The 21979-nt window shown below is 42.3% G+C and overlaps 1 protein-coding gene across 2 annotated transcripts in view; it reads right to left on the reverse strand.

Annotated features, from left to right (window-relative positions):
- Positions 1-5845: 5845 nt before the first annotated feature.
- The window catches only part of GSG1 (germ cell associated 1), a 289428-nt gene continuing 273294 nt past the window's right edge, over positions 5846-21979 (reverse strand). For both annotated transcript variants that reach the window (XM_077452510.1, XM_077452509.1), the window contains exons 5-6: positions 11612-11723; positions 5846-6415 (exon numbers count right to left, since the gene is read on the reverse strand). In XM_077452510.1, the coding sequence (XP_077308636.1) occupies positions 6124-6415; positions 11612-11723 (404 nt within the window). In that variant the 3' untranslated portion in view covers positions 5846-6123. The remainder of the gene's footprint in view (positions 6416-11611; positions 11724-21979) is intronic.

A 21979-nucleotide genomic window follows, 5' to 3' on the forward strand; every position in this document is an offset into this window, starting at 1 on the left:
CAACTTTGTTTTTCACACAGTATTTGCGCAGCAATTTTTCAAACGCAATTTATTTTGAAAAAAAAAACTTTCAATTTTAATGCACTAAAACACACTATACTGCGCAAATGTTTGATGAAATAAAAAAGATGATCTTATGCTGAGTACATGGATACCAAACATGACATGCTTTATAATTGCGCACAAACGTGAAGCGGCGACTAACTACATACATTTTTAATAGCCTTTAAAATCCTTTACAGGTTACCACTTTAGATTTACAGAGGAGGTCTACTGCTAAAATGACTTCCCTTGATCTGACCTTTGCATTGATACCTCACATGTATGGTGTAATTGCTGTTTACATATGACACCAGACCGACGCTTGTGTTTGCCTTTGCGTTTCTTTTTTCTTTTTGCTTTTTTTGTTTTATTTTTAAACTGTTCCTTTGATTTTTTATTTTCATTTTTATCATTTTTATTGTTATCTCAGGAAATGTAAATATCCCCTATGATAGCAATAGGTAGTGACAAGTACTCTTTTTAAAATTGGGGTCTATTAGACACTAGATCTCTCCTCTGCCCTCAAAGCATCTGACCACACCAAGATCGGTGTGATAAAATACTGTCTCAATTTCCCAATGGCACTTTTTATATCCGGCGAAACCCAAGTCATAAAATGCTTGTAGCTTCCGGTTTCTTAGGCCATAGAGATGATTGGAGCCATTCTGGTCTCCGATTAGCTCTATGGTCAGCTACCGGAACTACCGGCTGCATTCTCAGGTTCCCTCTTGGGACAGGAGAGCTCGAGAAAACATGGAAGAAGGTGGGAAGGGGACGTTCCATCCCACTGTTTGTAAAAGCAGCCTAGAGGCTAATTAGTCGCTAGGATTGCTTTTACATGAAAGCCAACTGACAGCTAGCTGAAAACAACAATACCAAGATGATATCTAAACATCATTCTGGTATAACCACTGAAATTCCAGCAACATACCAGTACGTTGCTGGTCCTTGTTGGTCATATATTGTAATGTTCTTTTTTTTTAGGCAGCCTGTGGGCTGAACGAAAAAAAGAGATTGATCAGTGGGTATACCCACCATTAGAATACCACCCTTCATGCACCCACCTCTAATGATGGGCATACATGCACCATTTTTTTTAACTGTGGTGGTGAAATCACCTCCTACAGGACTGGAGTTGCTGATTTTCGTATCGTGAGAGCAAACGCTGTTGTTGTCAAGATAAATAAGTCAGTGCTGCAGCTGAATGGCATACCTGAAGGAGCAAACAATGGTAACGATAAAAAATGAACTCAATAAAACAACTTAAAACAACAAATATATGCCGAAGCATGGGGGCAATCCAACCCTAATGTTAGGAGTAAATCGCTACTCCACCCCTGCCCCCATGCTTCGGCATATATGCTTTTTTTAACTGTGGTGGTGAAATTACCTCCTACAGCGCTGAAGTCATGGTTTTACGTATCGTGGGAGCAAACGCTGTTACTATCAGAATAATTAAACCCGTGCTACAGCTGAATGGCGTACCTGCTAAGCAAATGATGGTTAACAATAAAACAAAGTAACATTACAGTAAAACAGTAAGACATACCATACCTGCAAAGCAAATACAATAAAACATAGTAAAAATAAAACATTACAGTTCTAAAATACAGTAACAATAGAGAAAGAACAATACATATAGGACAATAGAGAGCGAACAATAGAGAGGACAATAGAGAGTGAACATAAGAGAGCGAACAATAGAGAGAAGAAAAATAAAACCACAGCTATTTTTGTGTTTTTTTGTGTGTTTTTTTTTTTTAAGTGTATACAATATATAAACCCTGCTGAATAACTTCTCAGATAACATCTACATGTCTATTAGATGCTGGCTATTTTGAGTCAGGCTTGCACTGAGTGAAACAAGCACAATCATTCTTCTGAATTACAAAGCAGAAATCACAGCTTCCATAGGTACTGAACAGAAATATGCATTCAAAATATCTTACTAACCTAAAGTGAACTGATTTCTGAGTAGCTGGATAGACATTTATAACTCAGTTCAACCATTGTTTTTTTAATCTTTTTTTTTTCCTTCTATGTTTTTGTTTTAATAAAATGTAAAAACATTCTTAAGGATCCCTGCAAAATAAATACCAACCACAGTCAGAATAGCTGGCATCCCTGTGACTGTGGATATGAACGTTTGATGTCCCCTTCCCCACTTTCTTTACATGCTGATATCAGTCATTTGGACGTTTACTGCATATACCTGACTTTATCTTAAGTTTAATCAAAAATAAAATAAAAAAATGTAAATCACACAATAGGTTAAGAAAATCTTTATTGAAACAAAACATTCACAATCATATTAAAATCTATATATAAGCTATATTGACTTTTTCCTTAAAAAAAGGAAAGAAGAAAAAGCTTTCTATTGCTTTCTATTAAAGAATGAAATAACTAAACATGATAGTGAGGGAAACAGGCTGTGGAAAAGCTTCCAGACATCCAAAGTCTGTTTCTTATAATGAATCTCTAAGGAGATTGAGTATGACTGGGAAACTCACTCGGAAAGTTTTACCCCTTCATGACCAAGGCATCTTTCACTATTCAGCACTGTGCTATTTTAACTGGCAATTGAGCGGTGATGCAACACTGTACACAAAGTAAATTTATATAATTTTATTTTCAAACAAATAGAGCTTTTTGGTGCTATTTGATCACCACTGGATTTTTATTTTCTTATTGTATAAATGAAAAAAGATTGAAAATTTGGGGGAAAAAATAGTTTTTACTTTGTTATAAAACACATCCAATATATATATATATATATATATATATATATATATATATATATATATATATATATATATATATATGTTTTTTTTTTTTTTTTTTATATAAAATTTTCTTCATAAGTGTAGGCCTAAATGTATTGTGCTACATGTCTTTGGTATAAAAAAAATCTCAATAAGTGTATATTAATTGTTTGTGTGAAAGTTATAGCGTCTACAATCTATTGTATACTGTATATAGTGGAATTTAGGCATCTTTAGATGCTATACTGTCACACTTTCTACACTTGTGTGACTGTAATAGGGTGGCGGAGAATCTGGCGCTAACAGACACTATCTGGGAGGGTCACTAACTGACTCTGATGGCCCCAGTGAAACAAATACATTGATCAGTGGTAATACTGTACACTAACACTGTAGTAATGACACAGGCAGAGAAGGGGTTGACATCTATGGGCAATCAGGGAGTTAAAGTGGAGTTCCACCCATTTAAAAGTCAGCAGCTACAAAAAGTGTAGCTGCTGACTTTTAATAACCAGGCACTCACCTGTCCCATGCGATGCGGGGCACACAAAGCCTCACTCCTCTCCCCCTCCTCTCTGTGGCACCAGCATTCTAACTGTGGGCGCCCAGCTGTGGCTTCAAAGTCGGGCGCGTGCCACGCTGTAAATGGTCGGGCAATCTTCCAGGACCTATGATGTGTCCCAGAAGATTGTAGGGAGGGAGGGTGGAGAGGTGATCTTCCTTCCGATGCAGCAGGGAGGAAGTGGGAGCTGGGTGCCTCTAAAAACAGGTTACCCACTCCCCCCCAAAAAAAAAATGATAGGGGGGTCACCAGCACTTAAAGCGGGAGTCCACCGGGACTCCGCGTTTTTTTTTTTTTTTAAAAGCCAGCAGCTACAAATACTGCAGCTGCTGACTTTTAAAATAGTGACACTTACCTGTCCAGCGCGCCCGCGATGTCGGCACCCGAAGCCGATAGCTAGGTCGTCTGTCGGGTCCTGCCGCCGCCATCTTGGGTATGGGAATCAGGAAATGGAGCCTTTCGGCTTCATTTCCCGGTTCCCTACTGCGCGAGCCGCGCGGCGCAATCCGGACGGTCCCCGCTGCCTCTGGGAACTGTGTGTTTCCCAGCAGGCAGCGGGGCACTTGCGCAAAGGGGCGGGCAGTTGCGGAAAGGGGCGTAATCTACGCCCCTTTCCGCAGACAGCTATCCCGGAAGTGGGTGCAGTTACCTGGATTATCCAGGTAACTGCACCCCCCTCCCCCCTGAAAGGTGCCAATTGTGGCGCCGGAGGGGGGGGGGGATTCCGATGAGCGGAGGTCCATTTTAGGGTGGACCTCCGCTTTAAAGCGAAAGTTTCATTTATGGGTGGAACTCCGCTTTAATTGTGTGCCTTGCGATGTGTAATGTGGGTATTGTGTGCTGCTTTTACTAACAGATATGGCTGTTTTTTCTCCTTGCTTTGCAGGGAGAGGAAACTGCGTGATCACTGATCTGTGTACAGAGCCGTGTGTATATGTGAACACAGGACTCTGTACTGTAATTGGCTACATCCGATCAGCATGTCTCAGCCATAAATCATTGGCCAGGACCTGTTCACAAAATGTAGCCAGTGACATGCGTACGCCTCTAACGTGGAACAATCTGAATGACGTACATGTACGTGATGCAGCCTGCTCGTGTCACCCAGGAAGGAAGGAAGCAGTTAAATGGTAACTCCCCCTATGCTGAGAAAAAAAACAATACCTTCTGAGTATTCAATGTACATTGCGTGGATTTTAACAAAATTTGTTGCAGACTCCAAACTTTTTATACTTTAACCACTTCCCAACGCACGCCGATGTACATCGGCAGAATGGCACAGGCAGGCATATTGGCATACAGGTACGCCAGTTTTAAATGCCGCCCTGCCATCGCAGGCACGCTCACGTCCCAGTTGGGACCCCCGTGAGTCCGGTCGCGGGTCCCGCGGACTCGATCGCCGCAGGCATACCGGCGATCATCTCACGAGGCGGCTGAACTAAGAGATGCCGTTGTAAATGGCATCTCCCCGTTCTGCCTAGCAACAAGTGACGCTGATCTCTGCTCCATGTGATTGGAGCAGAGATCAGTGTTCACTAAATGAAAGCCCAACCCCCCCACAGTTAGTAACACACCCCTAGGAACACTTAACCCCTACACTGCCACCCACTGGTTAACCCTTTCACTGCCAGTGTCATTTACACAGGAATCGCTGCATTTATATAGCAGTGATTACTGTATAAATGACAATGGTCCCAAAAATGTCCGATGGGTCCCCCACAATGTCGCAGTCACAATAAAAATCGCTGATCACCGCCATTACTAGTAAAAAAAAATAATAAAAAATTATTAATAAAAATGCTATAAAACTATCCCTATTTTGTAAACGCTATAACTTTTGCGCAAACCAATCAATAATCACTTATTGCGATTTTTTTTTACCAAAAATATGTAGAAGAATACGTATCGGCCTAAACTGAGGGAAAAAAATGTTTTTTTATATATTTTTGGGGGATATTTATTATAACAAAAAGTAAAAAATAATGCGTTTTTTTCAAAATTGTCGCTCTATTTTTGGTTATAGCGCAAAAAATAAAAACCGCAGGGGTGATCAAATACCACCAAAAGAAAGCTCTATTTGTGGGAAAAAAAGGACGTCAATTTTGTTTGGGAGCCACGTCGCACGACCGCGCAATTGTCAGTTAAAGCGACGCAGTGCCGAATCGCAAAAAGGGGTCTGGTCTTTGACCAGCAAATTGGTCCGGTCTGCAAGTGGTTAAAGATGTAGGCGCTTTTGCTCCCCAACTGTTATCCATGAATATTTTTGTTAACCGAAAAGACCTGGCATGACATAAGGCCCATTTAAATTATTTTTAAACATTTTCCATAAACTACTAAAAATTGGACAGTGAGGAACATTGTTTAGTTGGTGTATTGGGTTGTAGTTATTTACAGATGAACTTACCGTAATTTATCTATTGAAAAGATAAAAAATAGAAGCTACCAGATTAGAACGCAGCAGACTTGCCAGTAGAGTGTGTTTATTATTATTCATTCATTTTATTTGGCTATTCAATGTACAAATATAACAACAAATAACCGGAAACAGTTTTCAACACATTAACATTGGTATTTACACTGGGCTGCTAATATTCACATATACATGCAAATTATTTTATATTTCCATTCACTATCAGCCAGTCCTGCTGGTCAGTAACTGCCTATAGTCAAAAACAAGTCAAGGTTATGGGAGATGTATTAACATACAAATACTTGCGCATAGGATTCCATAATGAATTTCTTACCACCCCCCATAGTTTAACAGTGTTCCTCCTCCATGGACTTGTCAACGTCTTCTAGATCCATTGAATGGTCTCTCAGCAGAACTTTCTTCTGAAGCTCTGAATAGAAGTCCACGCTCTCTGACACAGAATGTATTGGCTTGTCTCTATAATAGTTCACCTGTTTGTGGTTTAGAAAGCATGTCTGTTCTTTCAAATTATGCTCAAAGGCCTTATGGTTTCGTCTAAATTCCAGAACAGTTTTCGTGTAAGTGTTGAGTGTTGTGACAGCTGAAATCATGCAGCAGGTGAAAGAAGCCCAAGCTGTGCTAAAATATAATTAATAACAAAAAGATTGTCACTGATTTATTTTTATAATTTTTTTTAAACATGTCACTTAAAGAATTCTAGCCAAGATAAAACAAGGGATATGTGAAAGTTAAATTTTGTGCAGCGCTCAAAAATTCATGATGATAAAAATTCATATCTACAAACTAATATACACTGTGCAATGACCACAAAACAAAACTGTGAAAAGTTAAGTGAAATTCACACCCAAACTAAAGTCCATGTGCCATCATATAAAGATTTTTAAACCATAAATATAACAGTCCTTGAATAAACTGTGAAAACAGATTATGTTACCAGAAGTGGAATTCCATGTGACATCGATATTGATGTAAAGACACAGACAATAGAACCACCACCGGTTAGTGAGGAGGCTTACCGGAGTAAGAGGACTCAAATGGGCATATGCTCAGTGAGTCAACAAGGCATATGGTGTAAACACCAAAGTTTGGGACCTCCAAGTCTGGGCTTCAGATCAAGATAGAAGACAGTCCAATTGGTCAAGAGATGTCACAGAGATGCAGTTCTCAGAAGCAGCCAACTTGTTAGACCAAATCCTCTCAAATGTTCAAAATAGCATGACCAAAAAAGAAGATACTCCACATAGTGTGAATCCGTATAAACATAGAATTTTATTTTAAAGAATTGGAAACACTCACATTTAGAAAGTGGATCAAGCCTTGAAAAGAAGGTTTGTGGGTAATGCACTGACATCAGCAGGGCTCGTCTCAATGCGTTCCATCTAAAGAGACATCATCTGGGGTATGAGCCTGCTGTAGTCACTGCGTTTATATATGTTATTAGGCCCAGTAATGAGATTATGAAACTGTGATCATAATTGGTGCTTCCTTCATGTGAACACTGCACTTCCTGGTTTGCACAAAATGGCACTGGTGCATGGGTTCCAAGCCTCACTCTGAATAGAGTTGAAAAATCCATTGACATGTGAGGAGGCGGGCCTTTGTGAGTCAAGCCTCACTGTGATCCGCATGTAAAGTAAATGGGTCGGCTGACACAGAGCATCCCATGAGGATGTTGACGTAGACCACGCCCCATATACCAATGGACAGCACGCGGTTCAAGCCTCACTATGGGAGGACAAAGTCAGCAGACACATCCCTCATATCATTAACAAAAAATACAATAATCATCGGCATTGGGCTCACTACCTACAGGCGTAATGTGGTAAAGACCTCAATCTGAATAAACAGAGGTCAGTATATTTATTTATTTTATTTCAGTTATTTATATAGTGCCATCAATTTATGCAGCGCTTTACATATACATTGTACATTCATATCAGTCCCTACCCTCTAAGGTCCCTAACTCGCATACATACTAGGGACAATTTAGACAGGATCCAATTAACCTACCAGCATGTCTTTGGAGTGTGGGAGGAAACCGGAGTACCCAGAGGAAACCCACGCAGGCACATGGCCCCGCCCCTCCAAGGAGGAATGTACCTTTCAAATATTAAAAATTCCATGCCTGTAGGATCTCTGTTAAGAAACTGTCGATGTCTTGGGACATTATGTTTCATAGTTTCATAGTTAGTAAGGTTGAATAAAGACACCAGTCCATCCAGTTCAACCTGAGTGAGTGTCTACCCCTATCCCTGTACATTGCACACTCACATTGGTCCCTACCCTCAAGGAGCCCACAATCTAAGGTCCCCATTCATATGCTAGGGCCAATTTTGGACAGAAGCCAATTAACCTACCTGCATGTCTTTGGAGTGTGGGAGGAAACCCACGCAGGCACAGGGAGAACATGCAAACTCCAGGCAGGTAGTGTCGTGGTTGGGATTTGAACCAGTGACCCTTTTTACTGCTAAGTGAGAGTGCTAACCACTATACCACTGTATACCACCGATGTTTAGTGTCATCTTTCTTAATGAGAGTTATGTGTCCATTAACTCTCACTGAAAAAGCCCAAATAGTTCAGCCCATATACTGCTTACTGCATGGGCAGGTGAGCAGATATACCACATTTTTTTGTGGCACATGTACAGAAGTGTTTAATGTTGTATAAATGATTGGTGATAACTGATTTGAATTGTAAAGTCGGACACACAGTTGGACTTTTTGACGGAAATGTGCGATCGGACTGTGTTGTCGGAAATTCCGATCACGTGTGGGCTCCTTCGGACTTTTTCCGTCGGAATTTCCAATACACAAAGTTTGAGATCTGGATCTAAAATTTTTCGACAAAATCCAAACAAAATGTGATCGTTTAAATCGTGTGAAGACAATTCTGAAGCACAAAGTGCCACGCATGCTCAGAATAAATTTTGAGACGAAAAGCTATTGGCTACTGGCTACTCAGAGAGTTTCTCTATGTGTCTAATGCTCTCTGTCTCTAATGCTCTCTGTAGCTCACTATCAACTTCACTTTGGTTATATCTCTTATCCAGGAATCTTTGCTTTAGGACATTAGCCTGAATTTTGAAGGTTTCGGTATCAGAACAGTTTCAACACAACCTCAGAAATTGGCTGCACAGAACTGAGTGGAACTCTGCTTCTAAGGGGCTGCTTTCAATGACTGCTTCTCTGTGACAGCTCTTGATCAATTGGACTGTCTTCCATCTTGTCTGGAGCCCAGATGTGGAGGTCCCATACTTTAGTGCAGGGATATGCAATTAGCGGATGTCCAGCTGTTGCAAAACTACAAATCCCATCATGCCTCTGCTTCTGGGTGTTATGCTTGTGGCTGTCAAAGTCTTGCTATGCCTCATGGGACTTGTAGTTCTGCAACAGCTGGAGGTCCACTAATTGCATATCCCTGCTTTAGTGTTTACACTATATGCCTCGTTGACTCACTGAGCATATGCCCATTTGAGTCCTTACTTCGGTAAGCCACACTAATTGGTTGTTCTATTGTCTGTGTCTTCATTTCAATACCGATGTCACATGGAATTCCACTTCTGGTTATATAATCTGTTGTCACAGTTTATTCAAGGACTGTTATATTTATGGTTTAAAAATCTTTACAGTGCCTTGCGAAAGTATTCGGCCCCCTTAAACTTTTCAACCTTTTGCCACATTTCAGGCTTCAAACATAAAGATATAAAATTTTAATTTTTTGTGAAGAATCACCAACAAGTGGGACACAATTGTGAAGTGGAACGAAATCTATTGGATATTTTAAACATTTTTAGCAAACACAAAACTGAAAAGTGGTGTGTGCAAAATTATTCGGCCCCTTTACTTTCAGTGCAGCAAACTCACTCCAGAAGTTCAGCAAGGATCTCTGAATGATCCAATGTTGTCCTAAATGACTGATGGTGATAAATATAATCCACCTGTGTGTAATCAAGTCTCTGTATAAATGCACCTGCTCTGTGATAGTCTCAGGGTTCTGTTGAAAGGGCAGAGAGCATCATGAAGACCAAGGAACACACCAGGCAGGTCCGTAATACTTTTAAAGTTTGCCACAAGCCACCTGGGAGACACACCAAACATGTGGAAGAAGGTGCTCTGGTCAGATGAAACCAAAATCAAACTTTTTGCCCACAATGCAAAACGATATGTTTGGCGTAAAAGCAACACAGCTCATCACCCTCAACACACCATCCCCACTGTCAAACATGGTGGTGGCAGCATCATTGTTTGGGCCTGCTTTTCTTCAGCAGGGACAGGGAAGATGGTTAAAATTGAGGGGAAGATGGATGCAGCCAAATACAGGACCATTCTGGATGAAAACCTGTTGGAGTCTGCAAAAGACCTGAAACTGGGACGGAGATTTATCTTCCAACAAGACAATGATCCCAAACATACAGCAAAATCTACAAAGGAATGGTTCACAAATAAACGTATCCAGGTGTTAGAATGGCCAAGTCAAAGTCCAGACCTGAATCCAATCGAGAATCTGTGGAAAGAGCTGAAAACTGCTGTTCACAAACGCTCTCCATCCAACCTCACTGAGCTCGAGCTGTTTTGCAAGGAAGAATGGGCAAGAATTTCAGTCTCTCGATGTGCAAAACTGATAGAGACATACCCCAAGCGACTTGCAGCTGTAATCACAAAAAAAAGGTGGCTCTACAAAGTATTAACGCAAGGGGGCCGAATAATTTTGCACGCCCCACTTTTCATTTTTTTATTAGTTAAAAAAGTTTCAAAAATCCAATAGATTTCGTTCCACTTCACAATTGTGTCCCACTTGTTGGTGATTCTTCACAAAAAATAAAAATTGTATATCTTTATGTTTGAAGCCTGAAATGTGGCAAAAGGTTGAAAAGTTCAAGGGGGCCGAATACTTTCGCAAGGCACTGTATATATATATAGATATGAATTGTTATCATCATGAATTTTTGAACGCTTCACAAAATGTTACCTTTCACATATCCCTTGGATTTACCCTTGTCTTAGTGTTGTGCTGGCTGCTGTTTGCATGTCAGCGCAATATACACCAAATTTTCGAGATAAAACAGGCTGTTTACCTACATATGTGTTGGAAGGTTAGGTGTAAATATAATTGTAAAATTGTGTTTTCCAAAACTTGGGTAGGTTTAAAATCCCTGATCACATTGTAAAGTTTGCCGTGACTAGGTTATGACACTGAGCCTAGGTTCAGACTAGTGCGATGTGGGAACCAGCGCGATTACAGCACCAGTTCCCGCATCGCTCCTCTCCCGCAGGCAGTTCATACTGCCTTCTGCGAACTGCTGCAAGTGTCAATACAATGGTAATGACATCCCCAGATCAGTTCACAGATCACAGTGCGAACTGTGAACTTGCAAAAGGAATCAAGTCGCATAGGTAAGAACACCCATGCGATCCAATTCTAGTGCGGGGAACAACAAGTCCCTACAACCTGTGGGAATCCAATTTTCTGTGGGAATCCAATACGAGTTCAGCCATAAAACTGTATGGCTGAACTTCTATTGCTCAGACATTGCATGTGATCAGCACTTGCAGTGCAGGTACGAATCACATGCGATGTCAGAGATCGCATTCGTGTGAGCCCAGGCTAAGACACCAGGGTACAGCTATGTCAGCTATGTGTGACTTTTGTTTCTGTATCAGGCCCACTATTTTGTGGAGAATAACTTTGCTGATCTATGTAAACACCTCTTTCTTTTATATAATTTGAGTTGAGGCTTATATTTTGCATGTAGCTCCTATTTAGCTGTGTACTTCCATGCCTTGAAACATAAATCAGAAAAAAAAAAAACTTACTAAAAAGCCCATCCATAATCCCATGAATGTGGTCTCCAGTCTTCTGGTCCCAAGCTAACAGTGGCTTGAAAAACTTGGGTATACATCATATGTGCCACCATCCCCAGCAATCCTGCAGGCAAAACACATTAGAAATCACAACTATTAGATATTTAAATAAAACACATTACCAATTTTGACATGTTTTCTTTTACACACATCAGACAATGTTCATTTCCTTCAGATAGACTATAGCAAATCTATTGCAGAATACTAAAATATTCACTCTGGAAGAAACAAATACATACCTGTACATCAAATCTAAGAATTGGTAAGCTGCAATACAATAAATGTTTGCTTTTGGGCTCACTGGGGTATGGAGAAACATATGACTCACTCCATATGACATCAGTGAGCTTATCATTACTTTCACATGGATGGAATATAACCCTGTGTAAGCTACAATTTGAGTGTCGGTTCACACAGGGGCGACACGACTTGCAGCGCAACTCACAGACGCGACCTGCACACGACTTCAGCAGCGACTTGCAAAACGACTTCTGTATAGAAGTCAATGCAAGTCGCCTGAAGTCACCCCAAAAATAGTACAGGAACCTTTTTCTAAGTCGGAGCGACTTGAGTTGCTCCTATTAGAACGGTTCCATAGTACAGAATGGAGCGCGAATAAGTCGCCTGACAAGTCACTCCTGTGTGAACTGGCACTCAGAGTCTTAGTGCACACAGCACTTTCCTGGAGTGGTACAGAAATGAAAGGAATGTAAGTTTATGCACATGTTGCTTGCCCTACATGGGCAATGTCTTTATCATATTTGCAGTATGTAGAGGGTTTGTTAAGTTAACCACTTCCCATCCAGGCCAATTCTGACATTTCTCTCCTACATGTAAAATTCCAAATTTTTTTGCTAGAAAATTACATAGAACCCCCAAACATTATTTATGTTTTTTTTTAGCAAAGACCCTAGAGAATACAATGGCGGTTGTTGCAACTTTTTATCTCGCACGGTATTTGCGCAGCAATTTTCGAACGCTTTTTTTTCAGAAAAAAAAAGTTTCATGCTTAAAAAACAAAAAACAGTAAAGTTAGCCCAATTTTTTTGCATAATGTGATAGATGAAGATACGCCGAGTAAATAGATACCCAACATGTCACGCTTCAAAATTGCATGCGCTCGTGGAATGGCGCCAAACTTTGGTACTTAAAAATCCCCATAGGCAACGCTTTAAATTTTTTTACTGGTTACATGTTTTGCGTTACAGAGGAGGTCTAGTGCTAGAATTATTGCTCTCGCTCTAACGTTCGTGGCGATATCTCATATGTGTGGTTTGCACACCGTTTTCATATGTGGGTGGAACTTACGTATGCATTCGCTTCTGCGTACGAGTTTACGGGGACAGGGACGCTTTCATTTTTTTGTTATTGTTAATTTTACCTTTATTTTTTTAGTTTGACACTTAAAAAAATAATAAATAAATAAATAAAATTGATTACTTTTATTCCTATTACAAGGAATGTAAACATCCCTTGTAATAGAAATATGGCACGATCGGACCTCTTTACAGTGAGATATGGGGTTAATAAGACCCCACATCTCACCTCTAGGCTGGGAAGCCTAAAATATATATATAAAAAAAAAAACGATCCTGACTTCCTAGCCAAATCGGCGCCGTTATTTTGAATGCAGAGGCCAGGCGTGACGTCATAACATCGCGCCCGGCCTCCGAACGATCATAGAGACTCCGGGGATGATCTGGTCCGCCGGAAATCTCTATGGTATTATCTGGGGGCTGGCGGATCCTGTGACCGACTCACCGATGGAAGCGGTGAGTCGGTAGAAGCACCGGAGAGTGGCGGGAGGGGGGGGACGTCCCCTCCCACCTCCCGTAAGAAGATCAAGGGGTGGAACAGCCGCTATGATTGTTCTTATGGTGCAGGGAATCGCCGGCTGAAAACGCTGATATCTGAATGATGTCTGTGGCCTCAGGCATCATTCAGATATAACCACCGAAAGCTGAGGCCGTCCCTGGACGTCCTACCGGCGCGAAGTGGTTAAAATATGACCCTTGTGTCTGTCATTTCTCTGAAGTTACAGCCTTATTAGCAAAATCTGTTTGTATTTCTCAGCATATACAATCAAGTCCCCATACATGCCAGCCATTGGCCAAGCCCAAATTATACCTACTGATTAGAGATGAGTGCATCTGCCCAGATTTGTTTTATTAAATGTCCTCAATGTTTGGAAAATCTGAACTTTTCCGCAAACCCCATTGAAAATCCCTAAATTAACCACTTGCTTACTGGGCACTTAAACCCCCCTCAGTCCCAGACCAATTTTCAGCTTTCAGTGCTCTCACATTTTGAATGACAATTACTCAGTCATGCAACACTGTAACCAAATGATTTTTTTGTCCTTTTCTTCATACCAATAGAGCTTTCTTTTGGTGGTATTTGATCACCTCTCGGTTTTTTATTTTCTGCGCTATAAATGAAAAAAGACCAAAAATGTTGAAAAAAAATGAATTTTTCTTCGTTTCTGTGACAAAATTTAGCAAATTAGCAATTTTTCTTCATAAATTTTGGCCACAATTTATACTACTACACATCTTTGGTAAAAATAACCCAAATTTTTGCATATTATATGATCTGTGTGAAATTTATAGAGTCTACAAGCTATGGTGCAAATCATAAAGATTTGCAAAAAAAGATCACATCTGATGTACTAAGGCCTATCTCCATTCTTGAGACCCTAACAAGCCAGGAAAGTACAAATGCCCCCCAAATGACCCCTTTTTGGAAAGTAGACATTCCAATGTATTTATTAAGAGGCATGGTGAGTTATTTTAAGTTGTCATTTTTTCCCACAATTCTTTGCAAAATTATGATTTTTTTTTTTTCCACAAAATTTTCATTGTAATAGCTTATTTCTCCCACACGGAATGTGTATACCACAAATAACACCCCAAAATACATTCTCCTACTCCTCCTGAGTATAACGATTCTAGGAGCATAAATTACACATTTCATTTCTCAACCACCTATTACAGTTTTGAAGGCCCTGGAACACCAGGGCAATGGAAACGTCCAGAAAATGACCCCATTTTGGAAAGCTAACACCCCAACGTATAATCTATGAGGCATAATGAGTCTTTTCAATGGTTCATTTTTTTCCAGAAGTTTTCGGAAAATGTGGAAAAAAATGAAAACGCATTTTTTTTTACACAAAGTTGTCCGTTTATAAGATATTTCCAACGCATAGCATTTACATAGCAAAAATAATACCCCAAAATACATTCTCCTACTCCTCCTGAGTATAACGATACCACATGTGTGAGACTTTTACACAGCCTGACCACATACAGAGGCCTAATTTTGAAGTAGCACCTTCAGGCATTCTAGGAGCATAAATTACACATTTCATTTCTCAACCACCTATTACAGTTTTGAAGGCCCTGGAACACCAGGGCAATGGAAACGTCCAGAAAATGACCCCATTTTGGAAAGCTAACACCCCAACGTATAATCTATGAGGCATAATGAGTCTTTTCAATGGTTCATTTTTTTCCAGAAGTTTTCGGAAAATGTGGAAAAAAACACAAAGCTGTCCGTTTATAAGATATTTCCAACGCATAGCATTTACATAGCAAAAATAATACCCCAAAATACATTCTCCTACTCCTCCTGAGTATAACGATACCACATGTGTGAGACTTTTACACAGCCTGTAAAGAAAAGATTACCTGTGGTTTTAGAAGCGCAGTTGTCCACAGGAGGATATCACTGGTCCAGGCAGCAGGCAGGGACTTGGTCAGCAACAGCGAACACAGTTTTTTAGGCAGCAGGCAGGGATACTGTCCATATTACAGTCCAGGGTCAGTGCAGAGATGTCAGCAGTGCCAAAAATATTGGTCCTGGTAGTAGGCAGGTCCTTGTGGTGTGGTCAGTGCGGCATGATGGCAGTAAGTCCTACAGGCAGCAGACAGAAGTAGAGCCTCGTTCAGGACAGAATGGGGATAGGGGTAGAGGCTTCTCCCTCCCAAATCTCTTTGAAGCCTCCGAGTCTCCAGACCCTAATCTAGGAATAAGAAAACAAAGAAAATTGTTTTCTTCTTCCAGAAAAACTATACTGGAGCCCCTCACATATGTAAGACCCTGTATTGAATCCCACTAGTCCAGTTGCAGAATACAAGATCAGTCCAAGAGGCAGGCAATTATCGTGGTCAAACAGTCCAAGGTCAGTTCCAGATCAGGCAGAGATATGTACAGAATCGTTAGACAGAAGCATGGTCAAATAACAGTCCAGGGTCAGTTCCAGATCAGGCAGCGGTATGTACAGAATCGGCAGGCATAAGAGTGGTCAAATAACAAGCCAGGGTCAGTTACAGAGCAGGCAGTGGCATAAGGGGTGTGAAGGTGTATGAAGGCAGGAACTGAGGATTATGTTTACCATACTTCACTTAAAATTTATTGAAGTATGGTAACGCCGAAAACAGTCGCCTATACAGAGGCCTAGTTGGGAAGGACATTGTGCACAATAATAAGATGTGTCTCTTCTGACTCCTGCTCTGGTACACACCTTACATCTTTTTTGGCGTCTTTTGCCTATTGGTTTGGGGGGGATTTTATCGGGAAAGTGGCGCTCGGAGAGTCGACTAACAACGTCTGATCTGATATTTTCTGGTGGGCCGTTTGGGAAAATAAGGGCAGTGAAAACTTCCTCCTGGTAGCCAAAGAAACGTTTGGGTTTTGGGTGGCGTTGCGGTAAATGACATAGGAATTATAAATGGCCAATTGAAAAAAATAAATTGCTACTTTTTTGTACCAATGGTATGTCCGTCTTGTGACAAGATATGGTTCCATCATTTGGTCGTTGAAGTCGACTCCTCCCATGAACAAATTATATTCGGAAATGCATTTGGGTTTCTTTACGGGGCCATTCCTTCTGGGGATTTCCACGAAGGTATCGTTGTGGATAGAAGATAACATGTATACATCCCTTCTGTCCCTCCACTTCACTGCCAGAACCTCCTTGTTTCTCAGACTTGCGGTTTCTCCTTTTCGCAGCTTCTTGTTCACCAGACTTTGAGGAAAGCCCTTCCGATTCTTTTTTAGAGTGCCACATGCTGGCGTCTTCTTCCGGTGAAGGTTGTGGAACAGGGACAGAGATGTGTAGAAGTTATCTACATAGAGGTGGTAGCCTTTATCCAGTAGGGGGTATATGAGGTCCCAAACAATTTTCCCGCTGGATCCCAAATAGTCTGGACAATTAGGGGGCTGCAGCTGGGTGTCCTTCCTTTCGTACACCTTGAATGAATATGTGTACCCTGTGGCTCGGTCGCATAATTTGTAGACCTTCACCCCATAGCGGGCCCTTTTGCTGGGCATAGATTGCTTCATTCTAAGCCTGCCACAAAATTTAATAAGGGACTCATCCACACATATGTGTTGGTCCGGGGTAAACAATTTGGGGAATATTTCTGAAAAATAATTTAGTATTGGTCGAATTTTGTAAAGCCGGTCATAATTTGGATCATTTCGTGGAAGGCACTGGGAATTGTCACTGAAATGTAAGAACCTCAGGATGATCTGATACCTGGTTCTGGGCATTACCGCGGAGAAGAGCGGTGAGTGGTGGAGGGGGTGGGTTGACCAGTAGTTACGTAATTGATTTTTTTTTGTTGAGTCCCATATTAAATGTGAGGCCTAAAAAAACCTTGAACTCCTCCACCGTTAGGTCTCTCCATTCGTAGGGACGGGCATAATAAGAGGTCGGATTTTGAAAAATAAATTGTTGTGCATACAGGTTGCACTGGGCCACAATTGACGCCAACATGTCCTCCGTAAAAATTAAATTAAAAAAATCTATAGGGCTAAAATTCTCCGTGTCCACCTGGACTCCTGGCTGGGCAGTGAAAGGGGGAACATTGGCCTCTCCTGAATTAGGAGGAAGCCACAAGGGGTTCTGAAGGGCATAGGGAAGGCCAGCATGGCTCCTAACCCTTTGGGGCTGAGATGACACCCCACTGGTACTTGGCCTTTCTTGCCGGGGCACTGCGGTGCTGGTGGACGGCATTGCGGTGCTGGTGGACGGCATTGCGGTGCTGGTGGACGGCACTGCGGTGCTGGTGGACGGCACTGCGGTACTGGTGGACGGCACTGCGGTGCTGGTGGACGGCACTGCGGTACTGGTGGACGGCACTGCCTCACTAGAACGCCTTTGCTTGATGGGCTGGATATCTTTCTCCTCGGATTCAGTCAGTGTTTCACTGCTGAGGACTGGCTCATAATTTACGTCGGCTTCAGAATCCGAATCCGAAAAGGAATCTGAAGAGAGCTCCCCGTTGCTCTCGTCGGCCGTGGAAATAATTTGGTACGCCTCCTCAGCGGAAAAGACACGTTTAGCCATGGTAGCACTGATGGGCACTGATGAGGTGGCACAGATGGGCGCTTTTAAGGTGGCACAGATGGGCGCTTTTGAGGTGGCACAAATGGGCACTGATGGGTCGGCACAGAATGTGCACTGATTTATTGCACAGATGTGCAGATTTATTGCACGGATGTGCACTAATGAGGCGGCAGATGGGCACTGCTGAGGCAGCAGATGGGCACTGCTGAGGCGGCATAGATGGGCACTGCTGAGTCGGCACAGATGGGCACTGCTGAGGCAGAAGATGGGCACTGATGGGTCGGCACAGATGTGCACTGATTTATTGCACGGATGTGCACTGATGAGGCGGCAGATGGGCACTGCTGAGGCGGCCGATGGGCACTGCTGAGGCAGCAGATGGGCACTGCTGAGGCGGCAGATGGGCACTGCTGAGTCGGCACAGATGGGCACTGCTGAGTCGGCACAGATGGGCACTGCTGAGTCGGCAGATGGGCACTGATGGGTCGGCACAGATGTGCACTGATTTATTGCACGGATGTGCACTGATGAGGCAGCAGATGGGCACAGATGGGCACTGCTGAGGCGGCACAGATGGGCACTACTGAGGCGGCACAGATGGGCACTGCTGAGGCACAGATGGGCACCGATTGGTACAGATGGGCACCGATTGGCACTGGCGGGCACTGGCGGTGCACAGATGGGCACTTGCGGGCACTGGCGGTGCACAGATGGAGCACTGGCGGTGCACAGGTGGGCACTGGCGGTGCACAGGTGGGCACAGGTGGCCACAGGTGGGCACAGGTAGGCACAGGTGGGGTAGATCTGGGCACAGGTGGGGTAGATCTGGGCACAGGTGGGGTAGATATGGGCACTGGCAGGGTAGATCTGGGCACTGGCAGGGTTTATATTGGCACTGGCAAGTTTATATTAGTACAGAACAGTCACTCACTCTATCAGTCTCCTCACACGCTATCGCTGTGTGAGGAGACACATTCGGCAATGGGTGATGATCTCATTTGTTTACATTTGAGATCATCACCCATTGGAGGCGGCGATCGCGCTGTAAACGGCCGCTGTGATTGGCCGTTTACAGCGATCTGTGATTGGCTGTGTCCAGGGGACACGGCCAACACAGATTTTCCGCGATGAGCGCACCCGGGAGCGCGCGGGGAGCTCTTAAAGTAAACAACGTCAATGGACGTAGTCCCGGAAATTGAGATCCGCGCTGTAGCCGTCATTTGACTATAGCGCGGATCTCAAGTGGTTAAATTTGCCTCAAATGGCTCAGGAGCATAACAGATTAAATCCATCTAAAGCCCCATACACACTATCAGATTACCTGCTGAGTTTTTCCTTCAGATTCACCAAAACCATGTAGTAGAAGGGCCTGCCTGATTGCATACATATTGAAACTCCTAAGGTTTGTCCTCATATTATATGGTTTTGGTAAATCTGAAGGAAAACCTCAGCAGATAATCTGATAGTGTGTATGGGGCTTAAGACAATTTTTATACATACATTAAGAACTGTAGTGGTAAAAAAAAAAAAGTCCTCTACTGTAATTGCTGTTTTTTTAATTATTTAATGAATAAAACCTTATTTTAAAAAATATCTTAAAAGAGAAATAAAGGAATAATTTTTTTTTTTGCAGACTTATGCCCCGTATACACGGTTGGACTTTCCGACGTAAAATGTGCGAACGGAGCTTGTTTGTCGGAAATTCCGACTGTGTGTAGGCTCCATCGGACAGCTTCCGTCAGACTTTTCGTCGCACAAAATTTGAAATCTGGTTCTCAAGTTTTCCGACAACAGAATCCGTTTGTGTAAATTCCGATCATGTGTACACAATTCCAACGCACAAAGTGCCACGCATGCTCAGAATAAATTATGAGACAGAAGCGCTCGATCTGGTAAAACTAGCATAGTACATTCGTTGCAAATTTTGAAATCTTTTAATGCAGCGCATTCTCTTTAGAAGAATGAAGTAGTTTTGCTGCTCATATTCAGTTCTCACAAACTTCTTTCTTTATAATTTCTTGTGATCTCATGAATAATATTTTTTTTTTCTTCAGCTCTCCATAGTACTTTTTTTTTGTTTTTGTTTTTTTATCAAGATCTGCATTTTTTTGTTTTCTAGTGCTCTCCATAATATTATTTCTCGTTTTGTGTGTCAAGTTACCACAACGCCATTATTATCTTGTATTTTTTTATCTCAAGGAGGTTGGTCCATGTCTCTTGTTAATTTGAGCTTGTATTTTAGAAATGTACCTGCCTACTCACAAACACATAGGCAAGTATTTGTGAAAATTAAATATCCATTTATTCTGGGTCATAACAAAATAAAGAGGAAGGCAATGCTGGAGAAACTGGTAAAATTTGCGAAGCCTTTGTACCCTAGGGCACATATCGATTATTTTACAGTCAAAATTGGTGGCCATATAATATCCATATAATAGTGAGCACAATCCGGTCCAGGACTACAAGAGATCAGGAACAGCAGCAGATGACATATCAGTCCCCAGGCTGTGGTCATACCACAGGCTGCATCTTTTGCCAGACCAGACTGAACCCAGGCCATCACTCTCTGGTCTTCCTTACATGCTTCCTTCCAGGCTGTGGCTCTTGTGTTGGAAGTGTGGCAGGAGGTGGAGGAGGAGGACATGGAGGAGGAGGAGGAGGGCCATGGTTCAACTAACAAATGTGGCTTTGGCTTGTGAGTTGGCCCCTCAACCCCTTATTTAGGGCTTGCAAGATCACTTCCCCACATAAAAGGCGTTGGCCCTCCTCCATTTCCAGCATTTTGCAGGCTGTCATGTAGGCATAGTCCTCTTGAACACTGGGGGGGTTTCTGAGGGCCGCAGTAGTCTTCAGAAATAGGCCAATTGCTGCCTCCTTCCTGGCACTTTTTTGTGGAAGGCCAAGGGGAGTGACCTGGGGTTTGGACAGGCTACTGGGCCCTGCCACCTCCTGGCTGCCAATTTCTCCCACCACCTCCTGGCTGCCACTTTCCACAGCCTCCTCCTGGCTGAGGCTTTCCTGTATATGAAAAAGGGAAATCGTTTTAGTTTTTGGTTCATCAATCACACAAAATTTTCAACTCATGACTGTTGCAAATTGAATTTAATAAATATAAAAGACTATCATTCTGACCCCAGCATTTTTCATTCTTGTCACAATCAGTTGTGGCCACTATTGTCTATTGATATTTAAAACACTTTGGGAAATCAGAAATTAATTATCAAAACTAACATATATTTAACATCATTAATTTGACAACCAGAAATATTTTGAAGAATGCTATACCTGACTCAAGCTGGGCTCCTCCACATGTGGCTGCCTGGAAGGCCCAGGTTGGTCATCGGAAGCCTCAGCTGGGGGGAGATGAAGCCTTGAATGAAGACTGGAGAGTGCTGGTCTGGGTTCAGTCTGGTCTGCCAGAAAATGCAGTCTATCATAGTATCACAGCCTGGGTAGATAAATGTCATCTGCTGCAGCTCCTGATCTCAGGGAATCCTGGACCTTCTTGAGCTCCTAAGTGCCCCTCATGCCACGAATTAGGGCCTTCAAATAGGGGATGTCTGCCGTGGGGATCACCGGCTTCACAAATTCCAGCAATTGATCCAGCGCTGCCTTCCTCTTTGGTTTATTGTTATAAAAGGGCAGTTTACCTGCCACAGACAGGGCAGCTCCCTGTACATATCAATGAATATGAGGATAAAGTCCTCATCGTTGAATAGATCAATTTTCTATGCATGACACAACACAGGACAAACCCTAATGTCAGGCGAAACTCTCCTAATCTTGATCCAATATAGGCCTCAATCTATAAGCAGTATAGGCCCTGATGCACCAACTTAAAATTGTACCTTCATTATAACGATCGTTGCTTCCGGTAATTCGTCTCCCGCCCACAGATCGTAGTACAACGCACGCATGTTTCGCTTTATATACACTGCGCATACATGAATCTCCGACAGGCCCTGACG

The sequence above is a fragment of the Lithobates pipiens genome, unplaced genomic scaffold (assembly GCF_037356315.1).
Source record: "Lithobates pipiens isolate NorthernLeopardFrog02 unplaced genomic scaffold, aLitPip1_a1.2 Scaffold_23, whole genome shotgun sequence".
Classification (NCBI taxonomy): Eukaryota; Metazoa; Chordata; class Amphibia; order Anura; family Ranidae; genus Lithobates; species Lithobates pipiens.